Source organism: Caloenas nicobarica, chromosome 2 (assembly GCF_036013445.1).
Source record: "Caloenas nicobarica isolate bCalNic1 chromosome 2, bCalNic1.hap1, whole genome shotgun sequence".
NCBI classification, from domain to species: domain Eukaryota; kingdom Metazoa; phylum Chordata; class Aves; order Columbiformes; family Columbidae; genus Caloenas; species Caloenas nicobarica.
The window spans coordinates 105,969,753-105,987,923 of NC_088246.1; the positions used below are offsets into that span (position 1 = coordinate 105,969,753).

The following is an 18,171-nucleotide window of genomic DNA, read 5'->3' on the forward strand; positions in this document are numbered from 1 at the left end:
GTTTTCTAAGGTAGAAATCCTTTATCCTTGATCTCCTAGTTTATTTGTGTGATTTCCCAGGGTTTAAAATGCCACTCCTTTTTTAAAGTGAATCTAGGATAGCATCAAGTGAATACGTGAAGATTAACACCATATGTAATTTTTTTACTGTGGAACTAAATAAGAACTATTTGCATGCTTGGAAGCCAAGAAATGGTATACTGCCTTTGAAATAGAGACTTTTGTTATGACTTCTCTAATTTTTTTAAGGAAGAAAACAATAAAAGTTATCAAAAAGATAACCTATGCTACATATGCAGACATTTAAAAATCATATTCTAGTTATGTTCTGGCAATTTTTCTTCTTGCTTTGAAATGTAGGAATTAATATAATCAGTATACAGAAATGTTTTGAAAAGTCAGTTAGCAGGGGTAAAGCAAAGTCGTACAGAACAGTTTAAATTGTAACCACTACAATTTAAATGGTTAAATCAGACGCCCAAATTTTGTCTTTTTCGTTTGTTTTAGAATATCATTAAGATATAGAACACTCCACCAATCTTTTTGTGAATGAATTTTTTATTTACACACTGTATCCAGAAGCAGATACATAAATCCTTATACAATTATTTTTCAAAAATGTGCAAGAAATTACTATAATTTTGTTTACAAACCAAACACATTAAAATCAATGGACTTTGGATAATTCACTCTGTGGCGTGCTTAGTACAAATAGTGCACACCAGGTCTGAAACAGAGAAAAGTGTAAACTACAGCAATCTGGATTGCAAGTATTAACTTCATGGCACTCCATCATCACTATAAAAATTCTTTAACCCAACATGTATTCATATAAAATTCATTAAGAATTTTTCGTTATCTGTGTAGAATTTAGAATACTATCAGATACAACAATGCCGTATTTCCCAAATTATGAACTACCGTCTAGCCCATTTTTTTTATTTATAAAGAATGCTTGCAATTTTTATTCTTTGCAGTCATAAAAAGATTTTAAGAAATTAAATTGGCAATCATTAATTTATCCATAGTTTAGCTCAGAATTTGTAAGTTCCATAACAGAGAAATACTTATCAGAATCATAGCCCATATATTGCTGGTATGGTGTTTAAAATTCATAATTCCAGTATTCACAGAGATGAAATGCATCAAAACAAAAACTGCACAGATTTCACGTAGCCCAGCAGTCAATATTCACAGAAAGATATTGGCTTTAACAAAATGTGAAGTCAGCTCATCTGAGAACAAAGAGTTTAATTAATAATTGCATTTCTGACCCTTCTGACAAAAATATTTTGATTAAAAAAAGATGGCATTCACTATGTCAACAGCAGGATAAGTGCTATATCCTTCAAATAGATCAAAGAATACACATTACTTTCAGTTGTTTATAACACTGGCTTACAACCAAAAAAAAAAAAAGGAAATTGTGCAAACTTATTTTTTTATTTCCAAATACAAGGTGTTGTTCTACTCTTCTGATTGGCGAAAATGTTATCAATAATGTCAATCATCTCAGATGCTCAAAAAAGGAGTTTATTTCAAAGTTTCATTTTCGAAAACATTTTTTCACAATTCAATTGCATAAAAAGCATACCTTTTGAGCCCTTAAACTGTTGTGCTGAATAAACAGCCGTATTTCTGCCCTATAAGGATCATAGTCAGTTAGCTTTTATTCCTAGTGTATCTACTTCCAAAGGTCCCCAAACTATCCTCAAACATTTTCCTTTTATTTGTCAAGGACACTTTGTTCCTCTAATTTTCACAAAGCAGAAGTCAACAAATTTCTGTGGTTACTCTGAGTACTTCTAAATTGTCTCGTAACTAAATGTTATGTTTCTTTTACATTAATCTTTATTATAAGAAATTGTAAGTATCTTTAATGTTTTCAAAGCAATTTTTCTGGGTTCCTTCTGCTGGCTCGACAGTTACCTCAGCATGAAAAAAATACTGCGAGGTTCTGATTAATGAAACCTGTAAAAATAAGTATTTGTGTCTACTTACTACTGATTTAAAGTATTTTGAGCTTAGTCAAAGGATCACCACAATTTTTTATCTAGAAACAAAGTGCTATATGGTTCTCACACCCTAGACCTCAATCATTTTACGGTGTTCCTTTTGTGGAAGCTTTATGGTGCGGGGGGGGTAATGACAAAGTTAACTTGACCTGATTAAGTTCACAGATGAAGAACACAGCAAGGAAGGCAATTCAAAAAACATATAGTTGAACCAAAGGTTTTTTAAAAAAAGCATCAACACGCATGAGTGTACAGACTGAAATTTATAAAGGCATGGCAAGAAATTTAGCATGTGCGTTCTTGCACGTTTTTCATTTCAGCAGTAAGACCAGGATATTATAGCTTCAACTACTTAAGTTTCAATGCAATGACTGCTAAATTAATGCATGTGGTGTAGTATAAACATATGTTTAATGCATTCAATAGTGGTATTAAATGGCAAAGAAAATATTTAATACACTATAATCTTTCAAAGATTCTGCAGAATGCATAGGCCCTCTAGCTTGTATGGGGAAAGAATTTTTGAAGTGAAGAAAATGCCAGAGGTTTTCTTCCAAAAGTATTCATCTGAAATTCGTAAAAATTATTTTATTTTTCCTCCCCACAGAGAGAATCAGAACACTGTACCATACAATAGGTTATTGTGCCTTTTCAAATAAAGTTAGTGATCCTGATTCAGGGGAAGGGGGCTGGGGGAAGTCAGTAGAGGAAAAAAAGAAAACAGAATTCACACTTGCATACATATATCTCAATGGCAGAGCCAAAAAATTACGCATATAGACTGCTCTAGATTTTTTTAAGTTTAAAACTTTAACAGACTAAAGAAAAAATCCTTATTCTCCCTCCCTTAAAAGCAAAGGCAGCCTTTATCTACCCTTGATTTTCTTTTTTTTTTAATTATTTTTTTTTAGTTAAACATTATGGTCAAAAAATAAATTAAAAAAATATAAATTTAGTCTATCAATTCAGGCAACCCAAGATGTAGTGCTATTGCACCACCTTGCAGCAATACTGTATTATCACTAAAGACTCATTTCAGGGGACAAAAGGCTAGATGAAACAAGAAGAAAAATGACCTAAACAAGAAAGCTGTTTCAAAAATGAACAGCTTTTTCTAAGCTGATGTTTACTGACTAGCAACTCCTACCAGAGATGGGGAAGATGACATTCTAAAATACAAAACAGGGAGGCAGAGGCAGGCAAAGCAAGCCTCCCTCCCAAGCCAGCCATTACCCCTCTAACAAACAACTCATAAAAGTGATAGAATCATGGGGGGGCGGAACAAAAAAAAAAAAAAAAACACCAAAACACCAACCACCAAACCAAAAAACCAACAACCTGAAACAAAACAAGAAAATGCCATGGATTAACCTTGTGTGACAAAAATATTACAGTGTAGAACCTGTACTCCCCACTGAAAGTCTCTTTTTTCCTACAGAAGGTTAGAATAACTGTAAGCTTTTCAAATGCCAGAATCTTCGACAGATATCATAAACATTTACTTAACCGATTCAATATTTCACATGTCAAAATGTATTTTGTGACAATAAACTGAAACATTTTCTGCGGTCAAACCTCTCTCCCCCATGATTTCAAAGGCTATGAGAACAGAGCTTTAGAGATGCATTTTAAGCATCTTTCATCCAAAATGTCATCAGTCTTGTTCCTTCCACCCCTAAGGACATCCCAAAAAAGGGAAAAAAGATCCAAAGGATATTAGTGTATTACTGCATTTCTGAAGGGAAAAAAAAAATGCAGAAAATCATAAAATTTCAAGTAGTTTGAATATATATTGTAGAAATCATCCTATCGGAAACTCTACTCAATCCCTAAAATGGCTTATCCATTTATGTTCCCATAGTAACAATTCCTAGTGTCTTCCTACAAATCCAGGATATTCCCACTCCCGTCACCCCTGAAGAGGAGGCAGGAGTGAAAAGGACAGAAAGAGGGGACCTGGTAGGTGTTCATTTAAGTGATGGCATGTTCTTAAAACGTAATATTTGACAAGGCCCCAATACCGCAATTTCCTTATAGGTACTACACATTGACTTTCACAGACTTCTTTTTTTTAAAGGCCATTTTTAGAAGGACAAAATACTGAGACAAGAAGAAAGCTGAACCAACCTTCTCAAACACAAAATCGTGTACAGACAATACAAGCTTTAGGAGAAAGATTTTTTTTTTTTCCCAAAGATACACTGCATGACCATGTTCTTATCATACAGCTCTGTCTATAAGTTCTACAACAGGGCATATCTCTATAGAAATTCATAATTAAGATACTAGGAAATTGGTTTTCACATAGATGTAAATTCTGTAATTTAGAATACCAATGTTTTTTATTCACCATCATTTTTTTTTAAACAGGCTATTTTAAAGGAAAAAAACCATTCGACAAGTTTCATTTGACTTTTACTTATGGTTGAATACACATGAAATGTGCTTTCAATGCATAAAAATCACAGTGGATAGCAGCAAAGGACTTGGGGGAAATTAAGGAAAATTTGATCATTCACATTGTGATTAATCTGCACATTGATGAAAGATAGCTATTTCACACTTCTAAAAATAAACTTGAGATCATTCTTTCAAAAAAAAAAAAAAAGCCCCCCAAAATACACAAAAACCCCCAAAACAAACATAAATCCAAATGCATTAGTTTTCTTTTACACACAAAAATGAAATATTTTTATGGCAGCAAAAGATTTTGATAATAATGAAAGTCTGTAAACTGTAATTCAATCTCTTTTTTTTGTTGTTGTTCCCAAAGTGCAAGATGCAAGATTCCCATAAGCTTTCAGTAGTGCTTTTCCTGTAAATAATCCTTCATTTTGTTTGGCAAAGGCAGTTTCTGAATCAGGTCTATTCTGGTGTACTGACGTATTACAAAACGACACAGGTATTGTAAAGAACGCACCTGCATAAACCGAGAGACTGGATTTGTCAGTCTCACTGGGTAAGTTGCAGATCCAGGCAGTCGGGATCTCGAATAGCAGAAAGCTCCATTTTCAGAGTCCCTGATTGAATGTTCAATTAAGTCAACTATAGACGTATGTCCTTCCACATCTGGTTGTTCATAAAAGCTAAACCTACCGTTTGAGTGTTCAATTCTAGTGTGAAGAGTTTTTCCATGGGAACGAAAACTCAAACTTAAAAGATAACGATCATCAGAACTATCTCGAACAAGAAACGAGCCATCAGGCACATTAGCTAATTTTCCCTCTGCCTCCCAACGTGTAATGGGGCCCCAGTACCATCCTTGTTTTGCAAGTTTTTTCAGTTCTTCTGTGAGACTTGTCACAACCATAGGACCACTGTTCTGTACAGAGTCATAAACTCTTCCAACTCCAGGGGCAGTGTTAGGATCAAAATTCAAATGGCAGCGCACACTTTCAGCCATGTGGGCATCTGTGCCATTTAATCCATTGAAGTTCCTTTGGATTTGATTATTTTGCATTGGAGGTAGCAAAGGTGAGAGTGGAGGGACATCACTATGATTAACTCTTGGGCTTTGCAACATGACTCCTGTGGTACCAATCAACAAACCATTCACTGTCTGGTCCACAAAGATATCCGGTGCAACAACTACATCCTGATCCACTTGGCTCTCTTCTTCATGGAAAGCATTTCCCCCCACTTGAGAAGAAACTGTTGAAACTTCCATGGGTGAGGAACTATCCAGACAGTAACTACGTGATCCTTCCAAAGGATACATTCCCTCATCTAAAGGCACAGTATACTGAATGTAGTCCTGAGGCATTAATCCAATAACTACAGGCACATGTTCATCAATATGAAGATGCAAGTCTCCATTCTGAGATTCCGTATTTTTTAATGCATTGTTTTGTTCCTGGAACATGTTGTCTGACTGCAAGTCATGGAAGTCCTTTCGAACGCCATTCAGGGCTGGGCTGGGATTAGACGAATGGACCAAGGCCTTGACTTTCACTTCCATTTTGATGCAAGTCTCTTCTGAATTTGTAGGTCGAAGGGGCCATGGAGTTGGACTGTAATGGTGATTACGGAGGGAAGTGGATCTCAGAGGTCTTTGAGCTCGCACATCTTTGAAGGTTATTGGAGCAGATGAGGAAGAAAAGGTGTCATCATCTGCAGAGCTTACAGATGGTGTGCTGCCTTTGCCTTTCTGTTTTTGTTTTGCTGAAAGCCTCCTTTTTAACGTACCCATTAAGCTTTCACTTTTTGATCTATTTTTGCCTCCTTTTTCATCTTCACTATTGACTTCACAGCTAGCCAAATCTTTACCATAGCAGCTGCCAAACAAGGAGTCATCTTTTCCGAATTCACTCAACGATGGCTGCTGAACCACTACAAAGTCACTTTCATCTTTACTTTTATTTAAGTTAAAGGACTTGCGAATTGTTTTGAGACTAATTTTCTTCATTATGACAAGTTACCAAGTCTGGCTGATCAGCAGTGCTTGTGGTGATATAGCCCTAACACATGCAGAGCAGCTTCTGCTTCATTTACGTGTTTTATCCAGCCTCATTTAACTTCAAGAGCCATTTCCTAGAAACAAATAAAAAACCAATTAACTTCACAAAAGAAATATTTTTAAAATTATCCATAAGGGTTTCTGCCTCTCCAAACAAAACAAATTGCAGTACTCAAGTAACGATCATCAAATAAAAGTAAATATAGAGAGCTGATTTGGAAACCAATCAGGCTCAAAAAAATGAATCTGCTAGATCTGTCTTGGAGATTTCCACAGCTTTTTTTCCTGCTTTTAGCATGCTATTTTTAAAATATACACACACATTATATCACACTCATAGGTATATATATTTAATGCACATATATAAAATTTTCAAGCACAGAAACATGCCTCTCTTTCAGAAGTCTCTTAAAAAAAATCCCCACTAAAATAACTACAGAAGATATTCTATCCAACAGGATTCCTAGATACAGGTTAAATTGAGATTAGTCCAAAAAAACATGGTCTTACAAGGTCATACTTTCTTTACACAGAAAAGTTGAGCATTATTCAAATAGTTACATAATTACAGGAAAACTAACTCCAGCCAAAAAATAGAGAGAAGCTAATAACAAAGTAAAATCTGTTTAGAGCAAACCCTAGAAGTCTCCTCCTGAACTTCTAGGAAACAAATGTGATTTCCAAATTCTGTTTTAGGTATAGAGGTCACATCACAGTCCCTCCTTGCCTAGTATTATTAGAGCTTTTCTTCCTCCAGTAATTTTGCCAAGACTAAGTGGACACAGCTGCTCAAGTCCCAGACAACTTCCACCTGGCATCTTCCAGAGTCAGGTACCCACCCCCTCCATCAATTTGTCTGTTCAGCTTGTTTATGGTTTGTTTGGGTTTTGTTTGTGCATTGGTTTTGTTTGGTTGGTTTTAATTTTTAATATCAGTTAGACCTTCCAAAGCAAGCAGCTCTGCAAAGAGGGAAAGAACAAGAAGGGAAAGAGAAGAGAGGGAAGTTGCTGCTGCCACATAAGTAGGTACTACAGTTAGTAGTAGCCATTTTGCGTGTACCTCCAAATATGTGTTACGTTAGAAGCACAAACTGCAGCAGACGAGCTTGGCTCCAGGCTAAACATGGCAAACTGGAGGAGTCCAAGAATCTTTCAAGTAATATTCGAAGTTTGAGGACTGAGAGGAAAAGTAAACAGCCCTTCTGTACACACTTCCCACTTTTCTCCCATCCTATCACAAAATAAGCAACTGAGAAAAGTGGTACAATTAACTGAAATAAGTTTTATCAACTAAACAATATGATTGCCTTAAATAACCATTCAAAAATTGCATAAAAGCACGTAAGGAGAATGATTACTATAATCAAACAGCAATCCATTGACATTTACTCTTGTCCAGTCCAACTTTTGCAGTCCTCAATTACACAAAGGCTAAAGGATCTTATCCAAAGTAAACTAAAAGACAATGCAAGATTATGAACTTCAAAATACCTTGAAAAAATTTAAGGAAAGCCCTGCTGCTTGGAGGGGTTGAACATTGTTCTCATAAGCAGCAGAAGCACTAAAGCTGGATTTACTTGGATTTGTATCCTAGTCCAATCTTCAAATTCTCTACACTACCTGCGTCACTCTACCTCGAAGACTCGTTCTGTCTTTGCCATAACCTGCAACATTTCCCAAGTTCAACTTCAGCGTATCTTCAGCTCTTCCCATTTCCTTTTTTCTAGTTACTAAAGAGCACTTTCCTTTCTCTCAATGGGAAGAAACTAAAAGCTTCCTCAAGCTTCCTCTTCTGCCTGTAAACTGATTTACTTGCCATCAGCAAAGAACAAACATGCCCTAAAAACTTGTTTACTGAACAGACAAAAGACTAAGAACAAACTCTTGTTATAAATGAATATTAAATCATTTTAAAAAAACCCAAAACAACAAAAAAACCCCCACACAAAAACACCACAGGCCCAGTATTTTATTAGAAGTTCATTGCTTATTTTCTACTTCTAACATGACTCCTGTGGTATCTGGAGTCCTGACACCTTAAAAACTGTATTCCACTAACAAAATTGGAAGATGATACTAAGATATGCACATGCATTTTCAAAGGGTAAGACATTACTTTTGTTTTCCTTTTCTTACAACAGATGCACTCAGAAGTGTAAAATTTCATGTTTTAAAATACTGGTATTTAATATGAGCTCCATATGTTTGGAATAATTGGGAAATATGGAAGTACTGAAAACCAAACATGAGTAGAATATATTTAGCGGGTTTTGTATGCCTGAAATCTGCCATATCAGAGTAGCTGACAAAGTATAGTAATTAAGAAAAAGCTGGATACCAATAAAGGGAGAGTTATGTGTCAGTTAAAAGTAGACTTAAAATGCCTTGCTGACCTTATATTCTTAAACCATTTGGATTTTGCCATCTTACCAATTCACAGTACTCTTTTCATCATATGTAACTAAATGAACTTTTGTATCATCTTCATTGTATGTAACAAAATGAGTGAAAAATATAATTTCAGGATTCTATGCTGCTCCTAAATTGACAGAGTGTCTGTCCATTTGATAAATTTAACTGTGCCTTTGTGTATGTAGTACCAGGGAACACTCACATTAGCCCCACTTGTGAAACCCATAATGTTTTCCAACTGCTTCTGACAGACATCCACAAGCTGATACTATTTCCACTGTAAGAGGTATGTTTCCCCATCCTTGTGGGAAATGCATCATCCTGTTTGCAATTCCTAACCCTAAAAAAGCAAGTATGAAATAAAATCTGCTTTCTAAGCTGGGAAGGAAAATAAAAGAACATTATCACATTGCTGACTGGGGAAACAGTATGTATAGAGCCCCAAACTCTCTTGTTCACCAACTTTTTGTTTGTTTGTTTCAAAATATTTAGTTACCTAAAATTTGAGTAAAGGATTTATGTTTCTTCAGCTTCCCCATAACTAAAAGACTAAGCAAGTCACTTGAAAGAACAGGTTTTTTCACATACTAGTCTTTCTGTATCACAATGCGGTTTTTATTGTTTGGGTTTGCGTGGGTTCGTTTCTTTTTACAAACAAAAAAACCAAAATCTAAAACTAATCTCAACAGACAAATCTCTATGGCAGCATATAGAGAAGTCAAAATTTTGTACTTTCAAAGTGACTACTCAGCCTGCTTGAGCAAAAAAATGGTTTACATCTGTCAGTCTACCTTAGCGGCCAATATCTTTATCAAGCGAAATGTACGATTGTCCAAATGCATGACTCATTACTTCTATCATGATAACATTTCACATAAAGAAACAATAAAGGTTTGAAGTGCAAATATAAATTGCATAAACAACATGCACATATCTACATGTCCAGCTCATTCATCCAGGAAAAGACAGTAAAAATCTAGTGAACGACAGTCTGGGTCAAAGCTCTCTGAAGTAAACTGAACATACCTACAGAGGAGAGCAAGTCTCTAAACAAGTCTTCCATATGAGAACCACTCAACCTTATGACACCTCTTGCACCTATTTTATCCAACAAAGAAGAAAGATCCAGATACTCTTCTTTCTTTGTACATACCAGCAATTCTGCATTGCTTAATTTCCATTTTCAATGCAGTACGATAGATTTGCCAACTATTTCTACTGTTGAGCAGAAGAACATTTAGCTTATAGAAACAACGTAAAAACTAGAATGAACTGCAAATGTTGTACTACAGAGTGCTTTTCTTCCATAGCACATATACTTAGCACATAGCACATATACTTCAAGTGTATTACATTTCTGACATAATTATTTATATAAAGAAAATAACTAACAATACCTTGAAACTGAAAAAAGTTCCTGCATTCCTGGGGCATGATAAGCACCAGGTTTTCATTACAGTGAGATAATGAAGCCTAGTCTCATTATCTGCAGAAATATGAGGTGGTGTCTCACTTCTGCCCCCGAACTCTCACTGAAATATATTCATGCATTACTTGGAAGGGAGTTCCAACAACAGCATCTTAAGATAACACAGATTTCAAGTGCTATATTTTGGAAATTCCCAAATATCTAAATTTATTCCAGAATTCCTAAATCCACTTATGTAAATTACTAAGAAGTTGTTCTCCATACCTGTTCCTGTTCATTTTACTTTAATAATGCAGTCCGTATCACTGAAAGATATTTCTTCAAACCAGTAACAGAAAACACTGACTCAAGATATTTCCTTCTATGTACTTGAAGTTTCAGTCTATGTGAGCTCAAAAACCACACATAAAACACTCATTAAGTAAAAACAGATTAAAAGAGAGATTAAATACCTATTTCAAACACCATCAGTTTCTGATAGAACACACACACACACTACATGGCAGCTTTCAGCTTTCTCACTGTACATGTCAGTAGCATACTGAAGATGGTGACATTTTTCCCTTCCCTGAACTTCAAGTAAATTTCTACATTACTTCATTTAAAAACTCTCCATATTACAGAGTAATCTAAACTCCATCTCATACTTTTATATCTTGAAAACATGAAAAAAGGTAGATGGCATTAACAGTGGCTTGCTTTGTAACAGGTGAACATCATGCTAATATAAAATAATAAGATTGTGAATTTTATAAAAGCCCATCCGCGCTTGCACACTTGCTTTTCTAGTGAGTGTGAAGAAGCTCAGATGCACACCTTCATATAATATTAAAACAAGGTGTACAAAAAAACCAAAAACAAAACAAACAACAAAAAACCCACCACAAAAACACACCACACAAACCCACAATTATAAGCTCATCTGACAGTGCTTTGTACTCTTAAAAATTCAAGAGTACTTAAAAGCTTCCTGTTTTTAAGCTAGCCAATCAAATGCCTGGATACAGAGTACATGTTATTCACCAAAAATTTAAACTTCCACCCTGCAAGATTTGAACGGCTGAGGAAAGTACTGTCTAAAGACCAATATAATTTAATAGATATTACACAAATTAAAAAAAAAATTAAAACACCAACACACAACAGTAAGTCATGTAATTTTTTTTTCCTCCTTTTACAAAGCTTAAAGGAAAACCAGTCCATGGACACTAGTGCTCTAACACCATAGAGAGTCATTCTAATCACTATTAGCAACCTTTAGCTGAGAATAAGCAAAGTATGCCTTTGGTAATAAGCAGAAAAGTGGGGTAAAGTAATAATGAAAACTTGACATAAAGAGATTTTTCTTCAACACCATTAGTGGAATTAACTGCATGAAGGGGAAAAAAAAAAAAAAGAAAAAACCACTGAAGAAGTCAAAATACCTTGACTACTTGCCTCTGGCCTGCTGCTGAAAAAGGATGTCCCTTAACATCTGGATTTTTTTTTTTTTCCCCCTTTAAACACTACTTAATCCATGGCTGCTTGCAGTAAGTCCTGTTCTTCTTTCCCATATTTGGTTGCAGGACAGAATATTTCTATCTGATTGGTAGTTTTCCTCCGGGGAGTAACTAAAGAGTGTTAAATGGCATCTTTGTATTACAGTTCATCTGTGTATATACAGTCTTGTAACTACAATAATCTCATCACTACAACAGCCAAAACCAGCTACTAACACCAGCAGTCCTCATCCAAGGTTACACCTCCCTTACACAACTGATTGGGACACGTCTGTTCCTGAGCTACCAGACACACTAACCTGTGTATTAAACCGAAACCAGCACCAGTTGCTATCAGCTGGTATCAGCTCAAGAACACACATGGCATTGCAATACCAATATTGCTGCTGGAGTACGAAGCTCTGGGGGAGCTGGGTGGGTGACAGCCGGAACAGGAACCACTTCAGCGGCTCCTGCTACACCTCTCACCAACTGGGAATCAACATCCAAACAGGGAACAAAGCAGACTGTACTTTTTATACGTTTACTTAAAGACTGGTGCAAGTACCACTTTTCATCACTTTCTTTTAAGCAGACATCTGTAACTAAGTGTACTGCTAACAACATTTTTCAAGCATGCTGAAAAACTACAGGGAAAAAGAAAGCCACAACTTGGCTCCAAGACGCTGATGAACTAGCTGTGAGGGGAAAACAAGGAAACAAAAATAACCCAGCAGATCAATGTATGCCAAAGCACTGAAAAAGTGAAATATTTCTGCTGAGTCAAGTTAGAGAAGTCAAATAAACCTGATGTGTGTAGTCCACGTGCATTCATTTCATTGCAGAAAATCTCAACCACTGAGTGCAAATAAACCTTTGTTTTTCTTTCTCACACAGCTGTGCAGAAGCAGACAAAGAATGAGAATAATGCTCAGGCTCAGTTTTCATTTCTTGCTATTTTACAAGACTGCAGCAGCCAGCCTTGCAGCAGGCTGTCAGCAAAAATTCAGTTTAGCTTCAGAAGCAAAGGCTAGATTTCCTGGGAGATGATGTATGAGAATTCCTTTCCAAGTAAGGGTCCATCCCATTTCACCAAACCGACAGAAGGTGGACAAATCAAAATGTTTCTTCTCACTTGTAAGGTATGGTGGTACCCTCAGCATGATAACCATAAGGTCCTCATTGTTATCTAAGATATTTATGCAAGCCTTTTAAACTTTAATACAGCTATGTTAGGAGTCTGAGAAAAGCTACAAGACTGCAATGCTCTACAAACTAACTTCTCATTTAGCAATAAGGGTCAAAATCATGTTCCGTAAAAAGGAATAATTTTTAAAACAATTTTGCCATAAGATTGTTGTAAAGTTTCCTGTAGAAACCAGTATACAATTTACAATAATACATGGCCTTTGGCAAGTAACACACTCTGTGCCTACTTGCTGGAGAACAACAAAAGTGTTTGAAATTAATATAGTGAAAACAAAATGAAGAATGGGAAAAACATTCAGTAAAAAAAAAAAAGTGCATTTCTAAAGTGCTTCTTTTTATGAAGAAGTATGCACAAATGCCTAAATCCTGGAATATATGTTGAAAAGGATATAACCTATCTAGTTGTATGGATGCAGGCACCAAAATCCAATTCTAAATGCAGCTTGTTTCTGAATCCCGATGCACTTCAAAACATAATTTTAGACACGCTGTCCAGCCATTTAAAGTGTACACCAAAAAAGACAGAATAAACTAGACCATTCTCTCAAAGTGATTTTTGTGGTCAGCAATAATCTGACCATTCTTTTAATATTACTGGCTAAATAACATAATTGTGAGAAACAGTTTTCCAGCCCTTCCCAAAAAAGGAAAGAGAACACTTAGCAAACATGCAACAGCTGAATATTACCACTTCATAGTGACTTGTATTGATGTTGGTTTCGCTTTCAAAGTTTATGTCGGGCTACTTCAGGCTAGTGTTTCTACAGCAAGCAGAGAAACACTGACTGTGTGCAACTTCCAAAAACACGAACAAAACCAGCTGAAAAGGGCCTGCTGCTGACAGGTATTTTGATGAGGAGACATAAAACAGGCACCATGAACAATTTTTCCTACAGAGCTGTCAGAACAGACATTCAGCTTCTCAGGCCAAACCTCCGCCACTGATCAACCCCGCAGTACACAAGGCACGTACCAAACAGGCAATACAGAAATACACCGCCCAGTGAACAAGTGTATGTGCTTGTCTGCATCCAGGAAAATAATGCCAGAAAAGAAAGGAAAACACTGTGAGGGGAAGGGAGAAAATACAAGACAAGTAACAGAAACAGAAGCCTTGTACCATATTTCTGCTGAAAATTATAAAGGTCTACACATGATCACCACATACTTCACTATACTACTTGCTGGTATAAACACCTTTTTTTTTTTTTTTATGTTGCCATTCTCCCTAAATTACGAGCTGTTAATTTGGTATAACCATCATGTTTGCTTCTGCCTGTCCAATTCATTTGATGTGAAAATGAAAAGAGAGGCAGTAGCATTTACACACTGTAGCACCAAGCAAGTATGACTGATAATGATAACCATGCTTCTTTTTTTAAAGCGCAACATGGGATACTCTCTTATTGAGAAGCAGAAATAAAAAACCTAAGCAACATTTCAGGAGAGCTATAAAGTCACATTCATAGAAAAAAAAAAAAAGTTAAACCTAACTTACTCTAAACAGCATGCCAGCCACACTATCTAGCCAACAGGTGACCTCATAGCACATATTTGTAAAACTGGTTATTCTGACCAGCAAGTTGTAAACTGCTCACCTTCCCACTTCCATTTATGCTTATCTGACAGACAACTAGAAACACATGTAATTGGCCTTTGTTCCTACAAATCGGAGTCACCTGCCAAAGATATGGAAAACCAGGAAAAAAAATCTGCACAAGTTATTTCAAGGTAATACAACTATTTTCAAAATATCCAAAGGAAAAAAGAATCTTTGTAAAATTACCCCAACAACTTAAAAATTACATTAAGATCATACTTTTCTTCCAGCAGTAATACAAATGTAGTTATCTATTCCACTAGTAAGAAAAGAAATATTGTTAAACTCTAAAAGAGAAACTTATTCTACAGAGATTTGTCTAACACATACATGAGCTGAAACAAAAGCAACTGCAACAAGTTTTTTAAATAGAGACTGGTTTGAGAATTCACTATACAGAAAAAAAGAGGATTCCGCCTTTCCAGCATATCAAGCACAGTCACGTGCTACAACTGGAGAATCTGTGCTTTAAGTAAGATGTATTCTCCTATTTTTCAGCTTCTCTAGAAGGCCTGAACAAATGGCAATACACTGCTCTTCTACCTACCATTCTGCCTTGGATCTCAGGACTGATGATGGCTGCACCTGTGGCTTCAAATTAACCTCAGCTGGGTTAGCTTCTGACTAGGGCTGAATTAACCTTTGAATTCATACAAGCAGCTAGGATCTCCAAATTCTTTGCAGCTATCACCCCCACCACTTCTACGATGCCATTTTCAATAATAATAAAAGCTTTCTTTCATTTGGAGATAACACTCTATCCTCTCAATTTAAGCTAAGATGCAGCAATCCTTTATAATGCAGTTAACCCTCTACATAAATGGAAGAATTAAGTGGACTCATTTATGGCATGAGGGGAAAGAGAGCACAATGCCTCAATTAAAGAGAAATAAAAGCAGAAAGATCTTTCCCACAGCATCCATGCACCGTTCACACATGGAGAGAAATCTCCAAGGATGCCGAGGAGGAAGAAGCAGCTAATAAGGACACTCCTCAGAATCACGGAGAGGAAGGGACTGGTCGCTGGTTTGGGACTTTCTTCATTAAATTGCCAGAGAGAAATTCAATGTATTTTCTACACAGACACTACAAAGATCCCACCATGCTCCTCCAGACCATACAAAGAGGTTTAATACCAATACTGCATAATACTTGCCTCCTATCAAGGCATTCAGTTGCCATACAACTCAAAGATTTAATAAGTTTCAAACCTGCAGAGACCCCTACTTCCATGGCTTTGCTTTTTTATGCACATTAAATCACATGGTACCTTTACTTTCTAACAGTGGAAAATGTTTACAGAATACAAACACGGACAACTGATATTATCCTTTTTCCCCGGGTGTGGAACATGACAGAAATCTCATTTTTGTGAAATTCACATTATTTTGTTAAGTCATTTTTTATTAAAGACACAGACATCTTTCCAAAGTAATAACCAATTGTTTTACTACAAATATACAAAATTAACACAAATATAACACACATATACTATGAAAGTACATGTACCCATGAAGTATAACACATAGAAAGAGAAATAGATGTTCGGTGAAACATGAAGCACCTGGGGTGAAAAGGCATTAGCTACATTTAAATAACAGTTACTTTTAGTCAGCCAAGGACTTTCCAATCCTTGAAATAACAACTACATAAAATCCTTTAATACAGTATCTCACATAAAGTACAGACTCAAGAAACCGAATTCCCCAGGCACTTCCCAAAAGTTCAGAGTTATATTCACATTCAAAGACTGTAGTTTGTTCTAGCATTTCTTCCTATAGAAACAAAGCTCAACCAAGCAAGGCTCCTTGTGTCCGTGCGCCCTGCAGCCCCTTCAAGTCTGCACAATGGAGTTGCATCAAATAAACAGATAAGTAGTGTCTCAACTGAGGGAGCAGCCTTAGTAAAAATTCATATATTCTATATATCTATTAAAAAAATCCAAGGCATAGACATTTCTAAATACAGGAAAAGCTTTCTATGGAGCTCAAGTGTCTCCAAAACCAAGGACGAAAGTGGCATGAAACAGTTCCATTCCTCACAGAGACACGTTTCAGAAAACTGTTTCATTGTAATGATACCTAAAATCAGCAATTAGTCATAAAATAAGTCTATATGAGTAAGTTGGGTTTTTTTTTAATTGGCCGATTTACAGTGTCAGTAACAGAAAAAAATGTTTACCTCCAACTCTCAAGATATCACCTATGTTCATTAGAAGCAAAAGTAGTTTGTTACTGTGATTTATTTTTAATTTCTGATTAGGTGATACCTTTTATATCACTGTGGTAATAAACCACTGGCAAAATATTTTAAAAATTAAAAGCATTTTCTATGTATCATATTAATTTAAAATTCGAGAGTCCTTATTCCCGTGATCACTAAGTTCCACTAGCAACATTACTTTCTTGAAAATTTAAAATATAATCACTAAAATAATACTAGACAACTTCTATCAGTGAGTAACATCCTTTGTGTTTTCCCTCATGAACAGCAGCATATTGAGAAAATTCATCTTATATCCTTTATCTGAACTATTTATATAGGAAACACAGTAGATAATTTCATTAAGGTCTGAAGTTCAAGAACTCAGAAGTTGAAAAAAGCCAGAAGAGTTGCCTGAGCAATTCTCTCCTCCTTCTTGCCTCAAGTACAGGACAAAAATGTTTACATTAATTTCACTCTCCACCACCCTTTAAAACATAGGGTCCCATCATTTACTTACAGAATACTAATTAAACTCCAAATTCCAGAGCTTGCAGACAGAATTACTGGCTTCATTAAAAAAACTTCTGCTGTCTCTTTATCTGACACTTACATGTTAATGCACAGGCACTCAATGCTGTATCCAACACTTCATGAGCTGGAACACCAAGAGTTCAACTTCCACTTTTTAAGATGGATTTATAGGCTAAACAACAGGCACAGTCAGGCCAAATTAAGGTCATTTAATTCTGAGACATGCATTCTGAATTTTCATAATGTAGAGTGATGGGAGGGGATGGTGGGGGTTGACTTGTTGGAGTTTTGAGTAAATACCTACTTAAATCTGAAATATCCTCCATATCTCCATGTAAATATAAGATGACAACAGAACCAAACCAGTGCAACTCCAGTAATTGATTGCAACAGCAAATTGTCACCCACTGAAGGAGATCAGTTAAAGCTTTAAAGGGTTTGCTGACAATGCAGGAACAAGACAAACACAAGGCCTCAGGTTTCATCATCCTATGGAGACATACCCAACCTTTCAAGATACCTTCTATCACTGTCCTCTATTTAGTCATGATCCAACTTCCTGACTTTCTTTAAAACTTCACAATTCAGCAGATATTTTACAAAGTCTTTTCAGACCAATTGCTTCATTTATCAAAGCAGTAAGTGAATGAATCACCCATCTTACAGTACAAAGAAGTATCAGGTAACCAGAAGATCCATCACTGATGTATATCTAAAGGAGTTAAAAATATGCGGGGGGGGGGAGGGAAGAAAAACACCAAACACCACCAAACCACAAACCAGCAAGGTACAGATGAGGGGAACAACAACAACAACAAAGTCCTCTGCCCCCTAAAA

The 18,171-nt window shown here is 36.0% G+C and overlaps 1 protein-coding gene across 2 annotated transcripts in view; it reads right to left on the minus strand.

Annotated features, from left to right (window-relative positions):
- Positions 1–603: 603 nt before the first annotated feature.
- The window catches only part of SOCS6 (suppressor of cytokine signaling 6), a 28,281-nt gene continuing 10,713 nt past the window's right edge, over positions 604–18,171 (minus strand). For both annotated transcript variants that reach the window (XM_065630145.1, XM_065630146.1), the window contains exon 2: positions 604–6,545. In XM_065630145.1, the coding sequence (XP_065486217.1) occupies positions 4,816–6,420 (1,605 nt within the window). In that variant the 5' untranslated portion in view covers positions 6,421–6,545 and the 3' untranslated portion in view covers positions 604–4,815. The remainder of the gene's footprint in view (positions 6,546–18,171) is intronic.